The sequence below is a fragment of the Carlito syrichta genome, unplaced genomic scaffold, assembly GCF_000164805.1.
Source record: "Carlito syrichta isolate Samal-C Ts95f unplaced genomic scaffold, Tarsius_syrichta-2.0.1 Scaffold302567, whole genome shotgun sequence".
Lineage (NCBI taxonomy): Eukaryota > Metazoa > Chordata > Mammalia > Primates > Tarsiidae > Carlito > Carlito syrichta.
In genome coordinates, this window is record NW_007246663.1 from 180,028 (window position 1) to 204,325 (window position 24,298).

Here is a 24,298-nt window from a genome sequence, read left to right on the forward strand (position 1 = left end):
TTAGTAGCCATTATTGACCTTCAGTTGCAAGACATACATCTAAAATATGTTGATATTAAGGCTGATGAGGTTGCCATTTGACATTACCGGCCAGTCAAAGGTGAAAATGAATCTCTATTGACAGCAATTATTTCTGAATACTCAGAGACTTGTATGAAATAAAAGTATTTAAAATTTTAAAAGGGGATGGTTTTAGAATTTGAGGCAGAAGCAGAAATGATTTCAAGCTTTCAAGACACTGGAGCCTTTTCTTAGATTAGGCAATATATTAATATTGCTTCACTAAAGATTAATAGTACTTTTGCTACATTATTAAGTTAACAGATTTCTGTGTCTGTGATTCATGCCGATAATAACTTTATTCCTATTAACAATAATTCTCATTTGAAATCAGTAACAGAAACTTCCAAGTTGTGCTGAGAGCCTTTCAGTCTTTGAGGTGTTCTGCTGCCAGCTCTTTTTGTTAAAATACATCATTCATTTTCCTCTGGTTGGGGTCCAAGCTTAATAATTTTACTGAAGTAGGGCAGAACTAGCTAATGTTCCCTTTACTCTTGCCATCTGTACCCACCCAAAACAATCCTCATTTACTATCCTAAGCGTTAGATTAAAGATGAATTGTCATCAGGACACACTTTATATAAATAGAAAGAATCTCAGTGAAAATATGGTTCTGTCCTGTATTTGGGCAGTTAGCATAGCAATAGACTTGTCTTACAACTGGTGAACTCCAAAACAGCTGTACTGATTCTGGACTCTGAGTCTCCTTACACCTTGTCAAATTGTGCAATTGATTATAGAGAAGGAGTTAGAGAAGGTTTCAAATGAGAAGTTATCATCTGGATGTTTGAGCATGGTTGCTCTCCCAGAATGGTGGTGAGGCAGGAATCCTAATGCAGCTCTTGGACTGTAAGAAAAATTGTTTGGAGGAGCCATACCTTAAGGAGAAAATTTGTTTGACTTCCTCTTCAAGCCACTCAGTAGTTTTGTGTGCCCCTGGGAATTAAAGAAATACCACGTGACACTAATGACCTTGATAAATATGTAACAAAACTCATGAAATAGAAGAGTGGAGAAATGCCACTTTGTGACACCATGTCTTGGTTCTGATATCATAACCAGTTACCTTGAGACTTGGAAAACACAAAGAGGCTCTAAGTTAGTGTTAGGGTTTTGGTTAACATTGGGGTTATTTTTTAAATGAAGAATTCTAACACTACATTGAGGGTATTGGGTGGAGCACAGTGATTTTTTTGTTTTGTTTGTTTAAATTTATTGTCTTTTACTTTATCACAAAAAACCTTTTTTATGTAGTTCCCTTTGTGGAATACTGATATCACACAGTTAGTTTAAAAGAAGAAAGACACAGGGTGGTTTTCTTTCTTTCTCGTGTAATTTGGCTCACATAGAAACAAGGCCTATCCAGGGAGCACAAAATGACAGCCTATAACAAGTAATATGTGTCCACAGTGGGACCCTCTTCTTAGGAAAAAATCATTCCTATCTATTTTGACACCAAATTAAGTGCTATTTAAAGAATCTATTGAAGTTCACATCTTTTAATAAGGGTAAAAACAGATATCCATAATATTTTCTACTGGTTTTCATTAATATCCTTGAAGAAAAATTATTTTGTTTATGTGCAGAACTTAAGTTATTTGATTTTTTTATGTGCTACCCTAAGCATATAATTAGGGCCACCATTACTTTCCATAATTTTAGATAGGCTAAATGGCAAAAGCGTCTTCCATAAAGAATCTGTACTATTGTCAATAGACTAAATAGAGCTCTTACTGCCACAGATGAAGACTTCTTATCACCTCATAATTGGCATCTTGAAAATCTGGGGAACATCTAGTTCATCTATCACAGAATCCAAGCAAGGGGGAAGGCATCTAGCTGAGGGTGCTTTCTTCAAAGGTAAATCACTGTCTTAATGCATGACTGCTTCCCTCTCAAACACAGATTCCTTCAGGATATTATCTGCAGACCATGAATTCCAACCTGAACTTGGATGGATTTCTTCTGCCAATTGCAATAATGAACGCCATCAGCATCCTACCATTGCTAATTCTGGCTCCTTTTCTGGAGTATTTCAGCAACTGCCTGGTTCCCTTTAAGAGAGATGGACCATTTCTGTCAGCATGCATTAGTAAGTACAAATTAGCATGTGAAGTGAATTGTTTCACTACTTTTTATTTTTATTTTATTTTTATTTTTTTTGAGTTGGAGTCTCACTCTGTCACCCAGACTGGAGTGCAGTGGCCGCTCCTGGCCACCGCAGCCTCGACCTGCTGGGCTCCGGCGATCCTTCCGCCTCAGCCTTCCGAGTAGCCGGAATTACAGGCATGCACCACCACACCCGGCTGATTTTTTGATTTATTGCAGAGATGAGGTCTCGCTGCCCAGGCGGGTTTCGAACCCGCGGGCTCAGTCAATTCACTCACCTCAGCCTCCCAAAGGCGAGGGATTACAGGCTGAGCCACCGAGCTACTTTTTAAAACAAAACTCTGCAAAGATCCCAACTAGGCACACACTCCTGAGTAGGGTTAGATTTTGACAAATTGGAAAGAAGATGAATTAGTGAGTGATAACATCGAGCTTCTCAAATCTTCTACCCAGACATGTGTCCAGTATTCTTGCCATCCTTTTAAGTCTTCTAAAAAGACATACCCGATACAAAGAAATAGTAAAATTTCCATCACCACCAAATAGTCTTCCTTTTTGAGTAAGCAGCCCTTACTTCTAATCAAAAATAAACACAGGCAATAAATCTCCCAAAACAATTTTAATTCCTGAACCAGTTGCAAAATTTATTAAAAATTATTATTGTGATTTAAGCTCCAGTAAAACACTTCTTCAAATAGTAAAGTGTATAGTATTAATAATTTTAAAACATTTTTTAAAGTTAAGCAAGTTAGGATATTTTACTCAAAACACAATCAACAAAGCACAAAATAAAAATTTTTTTTGATTGAACTAGGAGATAAGGAACCAAAGTTCATTTTGATCACACTCTCCACTGCCTGTGTTCCCTTAGAAACCTTCAGGGAACAAGAGAACAAGTGCTGGTACAGTAAAACTAGTCTCAATCTAAGAATCAGAGATCTGGTTTTTGCCCCTGCTCTGCCACTAAACTGCTCCTGGTGACTTTGAAAAATCCACCAAAGCTTTTCTGTCATTAGCTTGCTTATTTTTTTTCATTGAGGGTCATACACTAGATAAATTTTGTTACTGATGTTCTGTAAAACTTTTCAAATCACTCAGGATGACATCAGTGCCCAGAACATGTCCTGACACATAGTGAAAGCTCTATAAATGTCAGCTATTATTATGAGTCATCATTTGCAGGGAACACATCTAATTGTTTGGTGAGCATAAACAGAAAACAAAAGGAGTTTGAAAATTTTGAGAAATATTCAGTGATAACCTAATGTCTTATCCTCTACTTGAAAAAAAATTAAATTGAAATCGTCAGGGTCAGATATATAGAGGACTCTCTTCTCTTAGTTAGCCTGTTCTTATTCTTAATCTCTTCTTTTTTAACCCCTATGGAGATCATTCAGTCTTCTAGTCACTTTTTGCTCCTTCTCTGTTTATAGATGTTACATGTTAGTGTGTGTGCTTCCTGTGATTTATCAAAGCCATCAACCAAATCACTCCAGATCTCACTACAGGATGAGTTTGTTTTTGGTGAGAACTAAAATGAACAAATTCACCTTAGTTTGTCTTATCATCTTCAATTATAGAGGCCTTTAGTGCATAACCTTTTTTAATTGATTTCTTAAGCCAGTAACCCCAACTTGATTTATTACAATAGGCTTTGCAAACTATAAATCTTAATACGTTTTAAAGATTAAATCTTTAAAAAAAAAACCTTATAATCCTAAAAAGTACTTTTTTGTCTGCCAGCATAGAAATCCAAAGACCAGTACATATTTAATGAATGCCCAGCATTATCATGGGCACTTTGAAGACACAAAAGGAAAGTAAGATATAGTAAGTATATATCCTTAGCAACTGGATGTTTTACTGTTGAAACAGAATGATTGCAGGACAAAATAGAAGTAAATTCATATTGTAAAATGTCAAAAATCTTGGCAATCTTGTGCAGTATCATGAAACATCCCAATCTGAGCTCCTAAATCATGCTTACTTATTACAAATTTTAAAATCTGGGAAACTTTAGGAAAATGTACTATACAACTTGGCTAAAAGAACTACATTTGAAATTTCTCCTGAAAATAAAAAACATCTTAAATTCACCTTAAGTATCAGCAACTTTCTTTTGGACAATTCTCCATTCCTGCATGTTTGAAATCATGTCTATTTCTTTTTTCTTTTTTTCTTTTTTTGAGCTGGAGTCTCACTCTGTCACCCAGGCTGAAATGCAGTGGCACACTCACGGTCACCCCAGCGTCTACCTGCTGGACTCTGGGATCCTTCCGCACAAGTAGCCAGAACTACAAGCGCGTGCTACCATGCCCTGTTAAGTTTTGATGTAATGTAGAGACGAGGTCTTGCCAAGTTGCTTGGGCTGGTCTCAAACCCGCAAGCTCAGGCAACTAACTCACCTCGGATTATGGAAAAAAGTTAGAGTTATCTAATATATTGTTTGATGTTAATGAATTAAATATTTCCCTTCAAAACTGGTAATAAGACCTTTTGCACAGGAAAAAGGAAAACCCAGATTTACTTCAAAAGGCATTGAGCTGTGTTCCACTGAGTACAGAATACTAACTTCAGTTGTTTCTGAACTACACTCCATTTATTCATTCATTTGCATACTCGCATAATATTTTGCTGTGGGAATATAAAAATGTGATAATATGCATCTTTTAAACTAGATATTTGCTTAAATTTTCTACTTTCTAGTTATGATTATGGAAGATTAACAAGTTTTATCAGGACATAAAAGTACAAACCTGGGGTACTTTTTTGTTACTAATTTACATAACTGAAATATTCTAATATTAAAGTTTCCTTTCACTTTGAACTCAAGCGCCTGAAAATGTGGATGAAGTATATATGAATTGTGAATGAACATATGTGTATTTATGAGATCCTAATTTGAACATAGGCACCCTCATATACATACTGTATTTAACTTCGTGATAAACCATCATTTAATAGATAAGGATCACCAAGATAGTGTCATGTGAATTCAGGTCTTCAAAGGCTATTACATTATTATGATGATGATCATTATTATTATTATTATTGCCAGCTATACATAGCTATTAAATTATAGTAGTTATATTACCAGTGTTAATTTGGAGCTCTTACTGCTGTTTCTGATTAATACTATGAAGTAAACAAAAATTCCCTTTGTCACTACAATGGGCAGCTACTTCTTATTCACTCCCTTCCACTTTAGTCATTCCCCTTCCAGGACTGTCAAGTTTAAGGTGGCAGATGGTGAAGACAATGCCAATGCCTAGCGTTTGACATGCAAAATCACAACTCAGACCAAGAGTGAGAGATGTGGAAATCTCACCCAGCTGGTCAAAATAGATTTTTTTTTTTTTTTGAGTGGGAGTCTCACTCTGTCGCCCAGACTGGAGTGCAGTGGCCGTTCCCGGCCACCGCAGTCTTGACCTGCTGGGCTCCGGCAATCCTTCCACCTCAGTCTTCCAAGTACCTGGAACTACAGACGCGCACTACCATGCCCGGCTAATTTTTTGATTTATTGTAGAGATGAGGTCTCACCAAGTTGCCCAGGCAGGTCTCGAACCCGCGGGCTCAGGAAATTCACTCACCCCAGCCTCTCAAAGGTGCGGGGTTACAGGCTGAGCCACCGAGCCCGGCTTAAAAAAAATTTTTTTTTGAGTTGAAGTTTCACTCCACCACACTGGAGTGCAGTGACATGCTCATGGCCACTGCAGCCTTGACTTGCTGGGCTTAAGTGATCCTTCCACCTCAGCCTTCCAAGTAGCTGAAACTACAGGCATGCGCCACCACACCCGGCTAATTTTTTGATTTATTGTAGAGATGAGGTCGCGCCAAGTTGCCCAGGCGGGTCTCCAACCCGCGGGCTCAAGCAATCCACTCACCTCAGCCTCCCCAAGTGCCCGATTACAGGCTGAGCCACCAAGCCCTGCTAAAATAGAAACTTAATAAAGGAAAAAGAAACTTATTTTCTTTCTTTAGTTCATAAACAATGCAATGAAAAAGGGTTTTTGTTGCAAGGTTTGACATTCCTAAGTTTATCACCAATGGAAGTCAAGAAGTATGTCAAAGTACTAACTATAAAAAAATCTCTAAGCCTTCCAGAACCGTGAAAGGTAAAAATTTGATATGTTCGGAGTGTCTTGTTAAGACTGTGTTTTCTTAATATTACACTTGAATAGATTTATCTATTTAAGTCAACCTTAATTCACTAAAAATCTAGAACTAGTGGTTACATTGTAATTTATCCTCTGTCATAATTGGGCATACTTCATCTAAGCTTTTTTCAGTTCAAAAATGTTTACACCATGAGTATTTCCTTTCCTTAACATTAATTAAAATCCTGCAGTATGTGGCATTCAATTGTTAGTGCTGACACACACAAGTATTAATCTGACTAAAATTAGCCTAATTAAGATTGTTATTAAGTCTTACACAAAGCAGAAGTGTACAACACAGTAGGTAGCAATTATCTTGGCTTTTAAATAACATTTAAGTTGAAATGCAGATGAAGTATATTCAAATATCTGCCAGACCTTCCTCTTTAAAATAAAATCCTGAAAATTCACATTCTAACTAAAAGTCTTTTTTGATGCAGTTACAGTCAAATATTGGTCCCTTTATACATGATCAGTAACTTCTACTAGTTCTAATAATTGGCAATCATAAAAAGTTTCTTATTGGTTGGAACCAAAGTGATTGATAAACTAAAAACCATGTCAGGGATCCAGTTATTTTGCCTGAGAGTAATATTATCTCAGGCAATTGTTTTCTCTATAGTTTTCAAACTTACATATTTTCCCAACAAACATCATCACAGTGTATATCCATTGTGAAATACATGACAGAAGGAACTGTATAAATACAGAAAGAAGTAAACTGTAAATATCTGGACTGAATAAGTCATTCACTGAGTTGTTAATTTGTTTGATAAAAGCACATTAGTGTTTGCAATTCTTAAAGGTAACATCAAATTGGAATTAAAGTTGAAGTGAAGTAAAACATCTAATGTATCATCTGAAGCAATAATTGATACCTTATAGAGAAACATTTGTGTATCTGATCTCTATGTAAATGAGTTACTTGTTCTATATTAAGAAATTATAATGGAAACTGAAGCTGAATCTCCTGAAATGCATTCCAATGGCTTAAAGAGAAATAAACGAACAGAAGTTGGGTAGCTCAGATCAAATATAAGAACACACTAACAGAGAAAACAACAAAAATTAAAAGCATATGTCATTTAAATAGTGAGTGAGAAATACCTTCCCCAAAGGCAGCAGATACATATGACAAAAAATTATAGCTGACTGTATCAGAATGGTTCATGGATACCCGTATGTTTACAGGTGAGCAAATTTCCTATTTGCCAAAATCATGGGTCCAAGGTGAGTTTCTCAAGGACTCAATAGAATTTCATATTATGGTTGTGAGCTTACATACCAGAGACTCATACATCAAACTACCCATAGAACCCATCATTTTCTCATTGTATAAATCTAGCCAATGCCTAAAGAATCTTAATATATCCATTTTTTTAGTAATAGATTTTACTTCAATATGAGATGGCAGGTGCAACCTTAAGTTTGAATAAATTCTGACTTGTTAAATTTAATTATGGTCTAATTTGGAAAAATATTGCATGATACAATAATAGAATAAATTATAAGAGAAGAGCTACAAGATTCTTGTGGACTTGTCTGCAACCACACAGTCAATATTAAAGCATACATTATATTAAAACATACATGTATTACTATTGAGAAGTCCAGTGCTCTTTAGTTGCTCATTCCTGTGTCTAGGACTTTTTTTCCTAACTGGAAGGCTCTTCTTTGTATCTGTGATCTTCTAAAATTCCATTTTATTGTGCCTTGGTAAAGGATCTTTTTTCAACCATTATACTGTTGAACCAGGTGAGTTCTTTCAATTAGAAAAATTTTAGTTTTACAAAATAATTTTCCTCCTTCCACTTTTTTTCTAATTCCTTTGTGAACTCCTGTACATGAGATGTTGGACCTTCCTAAAATAACCCAATAAGCATCTTAATATGTTTTCTTCAAATGTTTACAACTTGTTTATTTTGCTTTTCTTTTTCCTTTTATTTCTTTTGTTGTTGTTTCTCCAACTTTTTGGAGATTTTCTCAACTTTATCCCCAAATTTTCTACTGATTCTGGATTTTAGAAGTCATATTTGGTTTCTAAGATGTCGTATTATTCCTTTTTATAGCATACTTTGTGAACGTCAGATTCTCTCATCTTTCTGAGGATATAAACTATAAATTATCTTCATTTCCTATTTGTTTTTTCCTTGATTTTTTCTATTGTGAACTCTTCTCAAATGTCTGGTGATCTTTGACTATCAATTCATATAGACTATAAAAGAATAATGTGACTGAGGATAGTATCACTATGAGGATATACTAGTATTACTGAGGATGGTATGACTATGTGCATAAGTGGGACTTATCAAAGTATAGGCTTCTCTGTACAATTATTTGGCAGGGAACCAGTCATGTTATTGTGAGCACCTCTCCTCAAATATTACATAGAGCAAACTTTTAAGGAGTTATTCAGTTCCTGGAGAAAAGTCTCCTTCAACCTCCTACTTTGAGGGATAGTCCCTAGTGCTGAGACTGAGGTGTGTCTGGTGGGTGAGATAGGGTTTCATTATTCAGATTCCTAATTTTTATCTATTTTCCATTTTCAACCTCACTCTCTCTGAGTTCAAAGTCACACCTATTTATCTTCTGCAGAGTAAGCTCCAGTCTTTTGCAGGAAAAGGTTATAGAGCATGGGTACTGATCTAGCTTCATGGAATAGAATTGGACTTGGAAATCTCATCATAGTACAGACTTTCAACCAGTCCTCCTAGTTTTTCTTCTAAAATGTATCCTCACCATCTGAAATACCTGATGCCTTCAAGTCATGTGCTTCCAAATGATCCTTTGGGTTGACTAGGGTCATGCTTCTTCAGTCTCTCCCTCAGCAGTCAGTTTAGGGTGTAACTACTTTTTTTTAAGTCAGTTACACTTCTCTTTCCAATTTCATAGAAATTTTTCCAATTTCTTGTCTACCAGTGTTTTATCTTCCTCGAATTTTTACCCTTTAAAAATTTCTTTGCTATCACAACTGAAATCATGAGGAGAGAAACAAACTTTTGTGAACAATCAGCCATCTTAACTAAAAGTCTTTATACCCTTTTAAATATTTAAATATGAATAAAATATCTATTCTTGCTATAGAGTAGGATCTTAAAAGTTCTCTAAATTTTCATAGTTCTTTCCCACTTGCAACGAATTTTCACCTTTATGCAGTATCTAATACCAAATTTTTATATAAAAGATAACTAGGACTCAAGATACAATGACTTACCTACAGATCTATAACTAGTAATAGTCATACTCAGCCCCACTACTAAGACTGTCCAGTTAGAAAAATGTTTAGCCATTATCTAAGTCCTAACTCTGATTAAATATGAATGAAAAAATACAAGTGTTTAAAAGATTTTTGGTGTTTTTTATGAGTTAAAAATAAAAATTCTCATCTGCCTTATTCTCTTGGTGAAAACATTTAAAAATTCATTGGGATTCCATAAACAACTTGAATAATTCAATATTATTATAATTGTTTACTATTATATAATGTTAAAAGAAAACCATAATGGGAAGCATAGTAAATTGTGCATCCATTATCTGAGATAGTTCAGCTGTTGGCACTATCAGAAAAAAAGAAGGCTCAGTTACATAAGCTGCAAAGCACAACTACCAGCTCTAATTTTACAAAAGACTACATCTTTAGCTAAACTCATCAGCTGCAGTTGTTGAAACTTTCCTCCTTTGTTCCCTCAATTTCATCCCCATCTACTCACTCTCAGCAAGTGATTATTCTAAGTTGCAAGACCAAAGTATAATATATATATCTCCTCAAATTCACTTTTCTATTTCTCAGCACTCTGTATTATAAACATTCTGTACATTTCTTTTCCTTTAAAGGATAATTTTTTGTCTTTCCTTGCTATGATTAAACTTTGACTTTCAATCCTTTCCTCTTTCTTACCTACTTTAGAACTTTTCTATATTTTTTATTTTTTGCTCTTACTTCTTTAATTATTTCCGTCTCCACTTGCTCCTCTTTTCTGCATACCAACAAGACTAAACCTTTCACGTCTTATAAAACGGCTTCCTGTGATCCTGCTGATTTCTAAAGAAACCTTTGGCTTTCTCCTTCCCCACACACCAAACTTCTTAGAAAATTAGATGATACTAGTTAAACATACTCACCACCTGCTCATGCCTCACCTTCTTGTTTTCTGATTTCAACTTGGGAGTTCCATTGAGTGTAAAAAGTAAAAGGTAGCCAGGCTCGGTGGGCCAGCCTGTAATCCCGTGCCTTTGGGAGGCTGAGGTGAGTGGATTGCCTGAGCCTGTGGGCTCGAGACCCGCCTGGGCAGCAAGACCTCATCTCTACAATAAATTTTTAAAAAATCAGCCGGGCGTGGTAGTGCATGCCTGTAATTCCGGCTACTTGGAAGGCTGAGGCGGAAGGATCACCGGAGCCCAGCAGGTCAAGGCTGCGGTGGCCGGGAGCGGCCACTGCACTCCAGTCTAGGCGACAGAGTGAGACTCCAACTCAAAAAACAAAAGTAAAAGGTAACTGATAATTCACTCATCAATACAGTTGACTTGTTACACGTTTCATTATCCTCTTAAAATATTCAACTCTATGGTCATTTATGTGTGTGTGTGTGTGTGTGTGTGTGTGTGTGTGTGTGTGTGTGTGTTGCTTACTGTGAACCTGGGCACTTTTCTTTGTAGTAAAGAGTGGTAAACAAACTTGACTCCAATTCTTATAAAGCTCTCAAGTATGTAACTGAAACATATATGGTGCAAATGAACACACTGAAAATATTTTATTTCAAATTGTAATAAATATAGTAAAACATTGATGTTATGGGAAAAATAACAGGCCGGACCTAATTTAGATTACAGTGTGCATTTCTGAAAGACAAGGTGTTAGGCAGGTAAAGAGTAGGGGACAATGTTTCAGACCAAAGAAAGAGCACATCACAATCCCTAAGGTGGGAAAGAGCTTAAGATATTCAAGAGAGACAAAGAAGATCAATGTGACTGAAACATGGTCAGAGAGAAGAAAGTAGCAGGCAATTAGAGTGAAGTAACAAGCACAGGCAAGACCTCTTAAGTGTATGGAAACTCATAGTAGGAATAAGCTGAAGAGTAACATTCAATTTACATTTACATAAGATCACTCTGACTGCTGAGTGCTTAATAGGTTAGAGGTGGATGAGAATGGAAACAGAAAAACCAGCTAATACACTGTTGTACATAGTTTGAGTAAAAATGAGAATGTCTTAGAATGATGGCAGTGGCTATGGATAGAAGCACATTGACTTATAGTATACAGTTGACACTTGAATAACGTAGGGATTAGCACACCAATCCCAGCACAGTCAAAAAATTTGCATATACTTTTGACTCCCCCAAAATTTAACTACTAATAGCCTACTGCTTATTGGAAGCCTTACTAATAACACATTTTGATTAACATATACTTTACATGTTATGTGTATAATATACTGTATTCTTACAATAAAGTAATCTAGAGGAAAGAGTTATCAAGAAAATCATAAAGAAGAGAAAATATATTTACTATTCATTAAGTGGAAGTAGACCATCATAAAGGTCTTCATCCACATTGTTTTCACAATGAGCAGGCTGAGAGGAGAAGACAAGGGAGAAATTGATCTTACTGTTTCACGGGTGGCAGAAGTGGAAGAGAATCCCTGTATGTTGACCTGCACAGCTCAAATCCATGCTGTCAAGGGTCAACTCCATTTTGGAAATAGAATCTACAGAAAGTAAAGATGTATTTGTAGGCGGTGGGGGGAAAGGAGACCTCAGATTTGGAGGAGATCAGAAGAGTGAAGGAGATGAATTAGAGGAAAAGATCAAAAATTCTGTTTTGTACATCCTCCTCTTTGAAATCTTTCCTTAGACACTTTTCCTTTTCTACTTGCCCCAAATACATGCTTGAAGTCATTGCTTAGACATCCCCTTCTCTCCCTCCCCAATCTTCTAACAATTTCACTTGACCCTAAACTCTGACTCTAAGCAGATGATTCATTATTCTTTCTCTCTTGATTTAAAAATTCTCCTGAGCTATGACTCACATTTGCAATTGTTTTCTGAGCACTTCTCTTTAGATGACCTCTTTGTACCTCCAACTCAACTCAAAATTAAATTTGTGCTCTTCACATCTACTGTGGGTCTTATTACATTATCAGCACCATCTTTCCAGTCACCTGGACTCATATTATCACTAGCATTTGCTTCCTCCTTGCTCTTGCTTTTGTTGCTGTGGTTTTATCAGTGGACATGATTGCATCTTATGTTTCTGCCTAATTGCAGCTTAAGCCCCCATTATACTTTACCAGAATTATTTTTATAACTTTCTATTTTCCTATCTCCAGTCTTTCCCATTTTCAACCAGCACATGACCTTTAAAATAATCATCCTAAATGAGGATTGTAATCACTTCACTTGTGTCTAACTAAAATCTTCAATGATTCTGTTATCTTCAAAATAATTTTCTAATTCCTTAAAAGTGTATTAAATGCCTATTATAACCTGACCCCAATCTGCCTTCTCCCTTGATTATTCTTCTTATATTTTCCAATAGCAAGTGAGTCTGTAATGGCAAATAACAGATTTTTTTAAAGGTCTTTTATCTCCCACTGCATTTAGCATACTACCTTGAATAGGAGGAACGGGGTAAATATTAAATTGAATTGAAATATTGATATTCATTCTGATGAGTTTATAACATGCCAAATAATTTAGATAAATGTGATTATGTAATAAGTTTTATCATAAAGGCAGATAATATGGGAAATTAATTTTTATATGAGCTATTTTTATAACCAAAATCTCTACTTCACTATGGATAGACTTTTATAGAACTTAATTTTAAAGAGTAATAAAAATTTCTCAAATTTGTGAACTGTTATTCATATTTTTTCATTTTTTTGCACCTTCCATGTCTTGGGGACCCACTAAAGAGCAGTCTGTATGAATACATTTAAATGCTAAACTATAATCAAAAACTTTACCTACCAGTTTCTCTATCAACCAAAATAAACAATAAACTATTTAAACATTAGATTGATTTTTCTGAATTGAAAGTTTTGCCTTATCTAAAATTATATGCAAGTTAGCAAAATGTGACTATCTCTAAATTTCAAGTAAATTCCATCAAGCTAAAGTTTGCCTCTGCCCTAACGATAGGAACAAGCCCAATAATATGAATGATAAATTAAGAAATGGAATGGTTGGGGTAGACATAGACTCTGTAATGAAATCCCTATTTGTTTTCAACCAAAATTTCCTAGATAATTCCTTAAAAGTAAAGGAAGAGAAGAGCTTGACCACTATCAGAATAATTGTTTGCATTTTTACCCCTAACCTAGCTAATTTACCTCTTTCAGACATATTTTCTTTTTTTATTTTAAATATGTGGGGTACAATTCGGGGTTAGGTATACAAATATTGATTACTCAGGTACCCTTGTTGATGAGGTGTGCCCTTCCCTCGCCGGCAGTTTCCTTCAACTGCCAGTCCCACCCCCTCTCCCCTGGCAGTTTTCCCACTACTGCCAATTCCTTGTGATAATCGTTCAAGGTCCACATATGAGTGAGAACATATGGTACTCTGTTCTTTGCTTCTGTGATAGATTCCTGAGTACGAGAGACTCTAAATCCATCCAAGCTACTGTACTGTCCATATGTTTGCCCTTCTTTATGGCTGCATAATATTCCATAGTGTATAAGACATATTTTCTTAAACAAAAGTTTCTCATCCTTAATTTTCTAACAGATGTCTTACTTTTCTGTGAAGATTAAAGAAATGACAGAAAACTGAAGACCAATAATGCTTTAAGGTTATTTTAAAACCATGTCTAAAATAGTAATTTAAAACTATATGAAGAAGATAATTTTATTTTTAATTTCTCCAAAATATTTTTGATTCATATATATCTCTTTTAAAAAAAAGGGGGGGGGGTATGTAGAATGGGATATCTTATTTGGGGATCAAAGTTTAAACCGTTGCTTTATCTTCAATAATAATTGCTAATCCTGCTGGGCTTGGTGGCTCAGCCTGTAATCCCACACCTTTGGGAGGCTGAGGTGAACGGATTGCCTGAGCCCGTGGGTTCGAGACCCACCTGGGCAGCGAGACCTCATCTCTACAATAAATCAAAAAATCAACCGGGCGTGGTAGCACATGCCTGTAATTCCGGCTACTTGGAAGGCTGAGGCGGAAGGATCGCCAGAGCCCAGCAGGTCGAGGCTGCGGTGGCCGGGAGCGGCCACTGCACTCCAGTCTGGGCAACAGAGTGAGACTCCAACTCAAAAAAATAATAATAATTGCTAATCCAACTGTTCTGTATCTGCAGATTCAACCAACATTGACTCAAAAGTATTCAGGAAAATAAAAATGAATGGTTGCATCTATACTGAAGATGTACAGCCTTTTTTCTTGTAATTATCTCCCAAGCAATACAGTACAACAACTATTTACATAACATTTATATTAGGAATTCCAAGCAACCTAGAGGTGACTTAAAGAATATAAAAAGATGTGCGTCGTTTATATCCAAATACTACACCATTTTATATAAGGAACTTGAGCATTCTGAGTTTTGGTATCCTTGGTGGGTCCTGGTATCCCTGGCAGATATCAGCAGTCTTATATGTTTTCTTTAAATCTCACAATGTTAAGCATCGTGAGCCCCATCATAGAGCTGAGGAAAGTGATAATGAGCTTAAGTTACTGGCCTGAAGTCATATAATCAGTAAGTCAGGCAATAGGAAGTCAACTCAGTCCTTTCTGAGGTTGGAGCTTATGCTCTGGATGGCCACACAACACAGTTAACTGGCATCTGGATATTCCTGGGGCAAAAAATGTTGAGGAAACATCACCCAATATCAATGTGTAAGAAATGCTATGTTCTATTACACTAATTTCTAGCTCTTTTTTAAATTTTATTTTTCTTTTGCATTATTTTCCTTCAGTTGCTGGAAATCTTTTTGCTGTATCCTCTGTGATAGTAGCTGGTTTCTTTGAAATAAGCAGAAAACACTTCCCTCCAGTGGAACAACCTCTTTCAGGCAAAGTGCTCACTGTTTCCTCAATGCCCTGTTTTCACCTGGTTCTTCAGTACGTTTTACTTGGAGTGGCTGAAACACTGGTAAATCCAGCTTGTAAGTAACCATTTTTTTTTAAATGTTGGAACATACTGAACCTTTACACAGAACACATCAATAGGAACAATTAAAATAGTAGATGATCTACTCACCCCCAGAGAGTTTCCACAATGCTTCAAACAAGTCTATTTATCACTCACATTTTTAAAATGTTTCATTTCTTTTCATTCCTCCACCACATACAAAACAATTTTTAATTGCCTAGATGTAGATTGAATAAAAAACTTTTAACCTGGTTGAAGGCAACAATCATTTGGTTAGACACATGACAGGAGGAGAAAAACTCTGCTCAAAGCTAGAGAACTCCAACACACTCAGATGAAAAAACGGCTCTTCTCTCTTTCCTTCTCTCTTCCATCTCCCTCCCTCTCATTCATAGATTAACTCACATATATACTCCCTCCAAATAATGGCATTTAATGTACTTTGAGAGTGTATAAACATGCAAATGAAATGAAAATTTGAGCCAATTTTTCAGACAACTAAATGTCTCTAAATTAAATTACACGAGATTAAATGTGATCACGAATGTTTCATTAGACAGGTTCAAAAGAAGTTTATTAAATATCCAGAGTTTCTGAATTATCTATTTTGCTTATATTAATTAAAATGTATCACAATATTTCAATGACTTCCTACACTACAGCTGTGTGTGTGTGTTTGCATGTGTGTGTGTGCATGTGTGCACTCACACATATATTTGTCAGTGTAATCTTATGTTTCTACCCTCCTTATAGTTTCTTGTAGTGGGAGTTCTGATTGTAGTTCAAGCTCCCATATACCTTACTGAGAACAGTTTATAACTTCTATCTTCCAAGTTCAAATTTCTGTCTCATTCGATCAACTTGCATACTCCCTTAGAGTAATCATCCTAAGTGACAATTCTAACCATTTCATTTGTGTCTAAAATCTGCAATGATTTTATTGTCTTTAAAGCTGTTTTCAAATTCCCTAAATATATATATTTCATATGCATACATTTACACACATACAAATACATATATGATACCAAAGCAAGTCATTTTAAAAAGTGGAAATAAAATTAAGTTAGTGTAGTTATAGTTACATATCTATGCACCAGACTTCTTTTTTTATACTTTTAATCACTTCATTTCATATATTTTACTTGAATAAATTATTTTATGAGATTTTATGATGGGGACATCACTATTGAATGCTGTAAACAATGCAAAAGAAATGTAAATGAATGTCACTACACAAATGTTTGTTATCTTCCCTGATGTCATTTCCAGAAAACTGCTACAATAATCAGCCAAATTTTTCTGGGATAAATGTGTAGTGAAGTAATGCTTAAAAGTAATGTGTGGATATAGGAAGAAAATTCTTAGCAAGCTCAGCATTAGTGGTTCAACATGCAGATGATAGAGAGGTACTTAACAGCCATTAGAAAGGCAGATCATGTAATAGAAATCTTTTGTCCATCCTTGCTTGATTTACTTATCAAGAACCTGAAGTCTAACTTAGTCAACTGACTCATCTGCTATAGGGGTCATGAACTAGAGACCAGAAGAGTTTGGTATGATTTCCAGCTTTTCACTACCTATGTGAACTTGGAAACACATTTAACTTCCAAGCTTCACCTTCCTTATCTTTAAGACAGAAATAATTTTATTCTTCCTTATATCACAGTATTAGGAGAGGAATCACTGGGAATGAGAGCCTACTCCTTGAAAATTAAATGACATAAAATGTGAGAGTGTGTTTTGAACTGCAGTACCGCATAGTGGTTAAGATCTATGGGCTTAACTAACTGTGTGACCATGGAAAGCTCATTCTGCATTTCTGGGTTTGTGTCATCATCTATAAAATGGGGAAGAGTTGTTCAAAAACGAACTGGAATTTTTTTTTTTTTACTTGAGTTGGGGTCTCACTCTGTCGCTCAGACTGGAGTGCAGTGGCACGCTCACGGCCACCCCAGCGTCAATCTTCTGGGCTCCAGTGATCCTTTCACCTCAGCCTTCCAAGTAACTGGAACTATAGGTGCATGCTACATGCCCAGCTAATTTTTTTTATTATTATTTTATTGTAGAAACAAGGTCTCGCCAAGTTGCCTGGGCTGCTCTTGAACCCGTGGCCTCAGGCAATCCATTCACCTTGACCTCCCAAAGTGCTGGGATTACAGGCTGAGCCACCAAGCCCAGCAAGTGGAATATTTTATGTAAAACACACGCCTAGTATATAAACAAGACTCAATAATTGGCAGTTATAATGAGTGTTATTGTTGTTATTATTATTATTATCATCTTTCACATGAATTAATAGTACCAGATTCAGGACTCAAGCACAGGTGTCCTGCTCCCAGCTCTTTCTACCACAAACAACTCGAACAGCCAGGAGACCTGATAGTATGAGCAGAATTATACTTCTCACATGAGCCATCCTAGATCCCTCTCTTTCATCTTATAGCTCACCTCCAATCCAGAAGCAAGTCCTAGTCCTTACTCTGAAATATGACTTAAATCTAGTCAGATCTCACAATCTCCAGGTTCATAGCACAACTGTCTTCAGTCCCAATTTGACCAGAGCATCCCAACTTGTCTCCCTGCTTCCTTTACTGTCCTGTGGTCCATTCTTTTTAAAATGCCTATTGGGAAGAGGCAACCAAGCCAGTTGGACTATGTGAGTCCCAGTGTGAGTGAGTGAGTGTATGGAAAATTTTGTGTACATGCTGGTGAGCGAGTGGGTATGAGAGTGGCTGACTGAATGAGGGCTAGGGAGCTGGCAGCCAGGGCTCTGCTGGTGCAGTGGCTGGAACCACAGCTGCTGGGCTTGAACCCTAGCGCATCCCGGGATGCAGAAGCCAAGCACTATTTTCTTTTTCTTTTATTTTCTTTCTTTTTTTTTAATCAACAAACCCTCCTGGGAAGAAAATGCTGGGAGAGACTGACTAACTGGGAGCTTGCAAGCAAGTGGCTAGGCCCCTTGTGCAACAGCTGATGCTGCAACTTCTCTTCTTCGTCTCTGGCTCTTCCCAGGTCACAGAAGTCCAGTGCCATTTTTTTGAAACAGACAAAAGCAGCAGGGAGAAAATATCACCCCAGGCGCTCTCTCACCAGTGCAGCAGGAGAGAGGCTGCCTGCTCCTGGCTTTGACTCACCACTTCAGTACCTGACAGGGCACTGGCAGCAGGGGCTATAGAGTGAGTCCAGAGGCAAAGTCCCACAGAAGAGGACAAAAGAGGCACCCCATCTTGAAGGTGGGGCAGGAAAGTGCTCCAACTCGCTCACCACAGAGCAACAGATCTGATCTCTGTGTCTGGTGGATCAACTACGCAGGGATTGATTGTGACCCAGAGGGAATATCCTGTACAAACTTTGGAGGGACCTGACAAGTGCTGAGTTCCAGGCTCCCCATCCCCCACCCTGATCCAGCTGCAGGACAAAGAGTGTGGCCAGAAAAGGGCGAGGAAGAACTCCAAAGAGATCAGTGGTGAGTCTGGGACTGACCCAAGTCCCCTCTTTCCCAGCAATCCTCTGAACATCAGACCCACACAGCTGGGCCACAACTGAGAGACAAACCCAGGCGGAGACTAGACATCAGAATAGAACTCCATTCCAGGATAAGCCTAGCTGGGGCCTCTCATGAGTACTTACCTGGGGAAGAGACAATCCCATACCTCCCCACCAGAGGAGATCTCCCTGACCATACAAGAGTGGGAGGGGAGGACTGCAGCCCCACCCACTCCCACTGCCCACCCCCCTTCCCTGCTTCCTACACTGAGGAGACAGTGAAGGAGGTGGCTCTGCAGGAGACCTAATTAGAGGAATTATTATAGAACCTGCCATAAGAGGACAGGTTTCTTTAAAAATTTTCAATTAAAAAAAAATTTAATTTTTTGACTCTTTGTTTGTTAGTTCATCTATTTTTAAATATTTTTCCTTTGTGCATGAATGTGTATGTGAGAGTTTGATCTGCTCCCCACAAATATTTTTTTCTTTTTCTGTTTCTTTCTTCTTTTATTTGTTCTTTTCTGTTTATGTGTGTATGTGAATGATTGAGTGTTCATCTTTCAATTTAGTTGTTGTTATTGGTTTGTTTTTGCTCTTTTGTTCTTCTGGGTTTTTTTAATTTCATTTTTTATAGTTTAAGGTGTGTGTCAGTATATGTGTGAGGGGTCGACCTGAATTCCATTTTTTTATTCTTTTCCTCCGCTCTTTCTGTTTTTCTTCTCTATTCACTTTAAGCTAGGCATGTGTATGTGTGTTTAGTTTTCTGGGTTTTTGTTGTTGTTCATTGTTTTGTTTTACTTTGTTAATATTACAGCTTATTTTGGAGGGTGTGTATATGTCTCTCTGTGTATGTTCAATTGTTTTTTGCATTGGTTTCTGCTTTGCATCATCATATAGAGTAATGATGGGGAGTGGGTCTCAGGGAACACATACCACAATAAGTTAACATTGTAATTTGCAAGTGGTTTCTGAATCCTAGCACGCCATCCCCTACTTTATTCAAATTTCAAAAACTACAAGAGACAACAAAGTTTCCCATCTACCATCCTATTTCAAAATAGAACACGTCCAGAGCACAGATCAGGGAAGAATAGAGGGCTGAGCAAACATCAGAAACCTCTCCCACTGACACTGAATAACAGAACTAAAGAGAAAAACAAGAGACCTGTCACAAATGAGGAAAATCCAAAGGAAGATCACAGGCAATTTCAAGTGTACCAAAGACAAAACTCCTGAAAAATCAGACCTTAAAGCACAAACAATGGAAGTCACCAATGACTGGCCCCAGAATATGACAGGAATTAGAGAATGGATGGAAAGAGTGAATAAGACTCAAGAAGAACAAGATGCTACACTGAAAGAACTTGTGACAGAGATTTTGGTCATAGAAAATTTCATCCAGGAAATAAATAACAAGATGACAAGCATGGAAAGCAGAATTAATCTAACTAAAAAAAGAATCTCAGAACTTCAAGACCAGAACATGGAATTAACCTGATCTGTAAAATACATAGAAAGAAGACTCAGAAAAAAAGAACAAAGCCTACAAGAGATGTGCAATTATATCAAGAGGCTGAACCTACACTCGATTGGCATACCAGAGGAAGAAAGAGAAATGGAAAACAACTTGGAATAAGTATTTGAGAAGGTAATCCAAGAAAACTTTCCCCATCTCATCAGAGATGTGACCAGCCAAGCACAAGAGATACAGAGAACCCCCACAAGACATCAAATGAGAAGACCAACCCCTAAACACATAGTAATTTGCCTACACAAGGTAGGCACAAAAGAAAAAATCCTAAAGGCAGCAAGAAAGAAAGGTCAGACTACCTACCGGGAGAAACCAATCAGAATAGCAGCAGACCTACTGGCAGAAACACTACAAGCAAGAAGGGATTGGAGCCCTATATTCAAAGTCCTCAAAGAAAAAAAATTTCAACCAAGAATTTCCTATCCAGCCAAGCTCAGCTTCATCAGTGATGGAGAATTAAAATCCTTCCCACACATCCAGTCCCTAAGAGATTATGCAGTTTCCAGACCAGCTCTACAGGAGATACTTAAAAAGGTATTAAGCACAAAAGAAAGAAAGAAAAGAATGACCACACACATCCCAAGAGAATAGCAGCACAGAATCAACAGAATGCAGCACAATAAGAAACTTGAAAACACACATACATCAACCCCAAAGTAAAAAAAGCAAGCAAACAAAGAAAAAATTTTATAAGAACTTCATGACAGCAATAAACAATCACATTTCAATAATCAGCCTGAATGTGAATGGACTAAATGCACCACTGAAAAGACACAGAATAGCAAACTGGATAAGAAAGCATAACCTAATTATTTGCTGCATCCAGGGGATGCATCTCACTACAAGGGATGCACGCAGACTCAAAGGTTGGAAAATGAGTGTCTAGGCAAATGGATCACAAAAGGAGGCAGGAGTTGCAATCTTAATATCAGACAAAACAACCTTTAAGGTATCAAAAAATTAAAGAGATGTAAAAGGACACTATATAATGATAAAAGTTTCAATCCATCAACAAGAAATATCCATCCTAAACATATATGCACCCAACACAGGCGCACCAGCATTTATAAAACAACTACTAAGTAAACTAAAAAAAAAGATGTTGGCTCTAACACTTTATTTTTTTTTCTTTTTAATGAATCTAAAAACTTTTTAATAAGAGGACAGGATCAAGGGTTAGTTTTTGTAGCCACGGCTAACCCACCGGCCTCTGGCAGCCTCAAACTTCTGGCCCTTGGAGCAGATGTAGGGTTTGGTGTGGCTGTGCGGAGTTCCCGGGGCCTTGCTGAAATGCCTGTGTACCTCCCGGCCCTTGCGAGGACCAGAGAGCAGGATGGTGCCATGGCCCTTGGGGGAGTCCAGTGCCAGCTGGTTGAAGCGGAATATCTTGCCCCCTGCCTTGAGGATGTGGCTGTGGGCCCGGCTGCTCACACTCAGTGCACATACCTTTAGTTTGGGCACCTCCTGAATCTGCACATCATCTGTTACAGTCCCTACGACCACTGCCATCTTGTTTTCCCAGCCAGGAATCTTCATTTCCTGGATCATCTGGGAAAGGAACAGAGGCGGCCAGTTGCTGCGACTCATAAACAACCTCTTCAGCACAACCTGGTTGAAGGTGGAGTTGGTTCTTCTAGCCAGAAACCTGTACAGCTTGACCAATAGCCTCAGGTAAATGTCCTGGCTCTTGGGCTCTTTGTGCCAAATCTTTCGGTCCTTGTTGTGGCGGATGTTGACTCCCATGATGGCACCTCCTCCTCAGCCAGGTTCGGAAAGGGAGTAGGGTGCCAAGGTGGGCAGGGAAAGCCCGGCTCTAACACTATTATAGCAGGGAACTTTAATACCCCATACACTGCCCTAGATAAATCATCGAGGCAAAAAATCAACAAGGAGATCCAGATCCTAAACTTGACACATGACCAAATGGACTTAATAGATTATTCTAACCAAAAACTACAGAATATACATTCTACAAATCACCACATGGAATGTACTCCAAGATCGATCACATCCTTGGCCATAAATCAAGCATAATCAAATTCCATAAGGTTGAAATCTTGCCATGCACACTCTCAGACCACAGTGGAATAAAAATAAATATCAACACTAACAACATTTCACCAAAGCCCACAAAGACATGGACACTAAACAGCATGATGCTTAACAACTACTAGGTCAACATTGAAATCAAAGCAGAAGTTGAAAGATTCCTGAAAGCAAATGAAAATGAAGAAACATCTTACCAAAACCTCTGAGATGCCATGAAATCAGTTCTAAGAGTGGAATTTATATCTCTATGAGTACACATCAAGAAAACGGAAAGACCACAAGTGAAGATCCTAACAAATCACCTAAGGGAGCTGGAAAGAGAAGACCACCAAAACCCCAACTTTAGCAGAAAAATCCAAATCTCCAAAATAAGAACCCAAATATGGGACATAGAAGACAAAAATATCATAGAAAACATCAGCAAAACAAAAAGCTGATTCTCTGAAAGAATTAACAAGATTGATGGACCTCTAACCAGAATGACCAAGAAAAAGAGAGAAAAAGTCCAAATATGCACAATCAGAAATACAAAAGATCAAATCACAGCTGACCGCAAAGAAATACAAGAGATTATCAGAGAGTACTATGTACACCTATATGGAAACAAACTTGCTAACCTAAATGGAGTGGAGGACTTTCTGACATTACACAACCTCCTCAGGTTGAAACAAGAAGACATTGAGACACTAAATAGACCAATAACAACCAGGAAATTGACTTCGTCATACGAAAACTACCTACAAAAAAAAGCCCTGGAACAGATGGTTTCCAGCAGAATTCTGCAAAACGAACAAGGAGGAGGAGCTGATGCCAATCCTTTCTAAAGTATTCCAGGTAATTGAGAAAGATGGAATTCTCCCCCAAATCATTTTACGAAACTAACATTGCACTGCTATCCAAACCAGGTAAAGATCCAGCAAAAAAGAGAACTATAGGCCAATATCCCTTATGATCATAGATGCAAAAATCCTCTACAAGATTCTAGCAAATCAGATCCAAAAACACATCTCAAAAATCATCCATAGCTGAGCTCGGTGGCTCAGCCTGTAATCCCGTGCTTTGGGAGGCTGAGGTGAGTGGATTGCCTGAGCCCGCTGGTTCGAGATCCTCCTGGGCAACTTGGCGAGACCTCATCTCTACAATAAATCAAAAAATTAGCTGGGCGTGGTAGCGCATGCCTGTAGTTCCAGCTACTTGGAAGGCTGAGGTGGAAGGATCTCTGGAGCCCAGCAGGTCAAGGCTGCAGTGGCCAGGAGTGGCCACTGCACTCCAGTATGGGTGCCAGAGTGAGACTCCAACTAAAAAAAAAAAAATCATCCACTATGACCAGTAGGCTTCATCCCCAGGATGCAAGGCTGGTTCAACATTCACAAGACCATAAATGTAATTCAATACATCAACAGATGTAAAACCAAGAAGCACATGATTATATCATTAGATGAAGAAAAAGCTTTTGGTAAAATTCAACATCCCTTCTTGATAAAAACCCTCAAGCACCTAGGTATAGAAGGATCATACTTCAAAATAAGAAGTGCCATCTACAATAAACCCACAGCTAACATATTGCTAAAGGACGGAAACTGGAAACATTTCCCCTAAAAACTGGAACAAAACAAAGCACCCACTCTCACTCCTCTTGTTCAACATTGTGTTGGAAGTCCTAACTCAGGAAATGAAGGAAACCTGGGGTATCCAAATAGGAAAAGAGGAAATCAGGTTATCCCTCTTTGCTGATGATATGATCCTATACCTTGAAAATCCAAGAGAATCTGTCAAAAACCTGGTTGCACTGATAAAGGA

At 37.6% G+C, this 24,298-nt stretch overlaps 2 protein-coding genes across 2 annotated transcripts in view; one reads left to right on the forward strand and one right to left on the reverse strand.

Annotated features, from left to right (window-relative positions):
* SLC15A5 (solute carrier family 15 member 5) overlaps window positions 1-24,298 on the forward strand; it is a 91,205-nt gene that overhangs the window by 35,031 nt on the left and 31,876 nt on the right. The window contains exons 5-6 of the mRNA XM_008056886.1: window positions 1,966-2,152; window positions 15,257-15,445. Of these exons, the coding sequence (XP_008055077.1) occupies window positions 1,966-2,152; window positions 15,257-15,445 (376 nt within the window). The remainder of the gene's footprint in view (window positions 1-1,965; window positions 2,153-15,256; window positions 15,446-24,298) is intronic.
* Window positions 21,626-22,199, reverse strand: LOC103259226 (ribosomal protein L18-like). Its single transcript, XM_008056885.2, has one exon. It carries the CDS (start codon window positions 22,190-22,192, stop codon window positions 21,626-21,628), a length of 567 nt encoding a protein of 188 aa, XP_008055076.1. The 5' UTR covers window positions 22,193-22,199.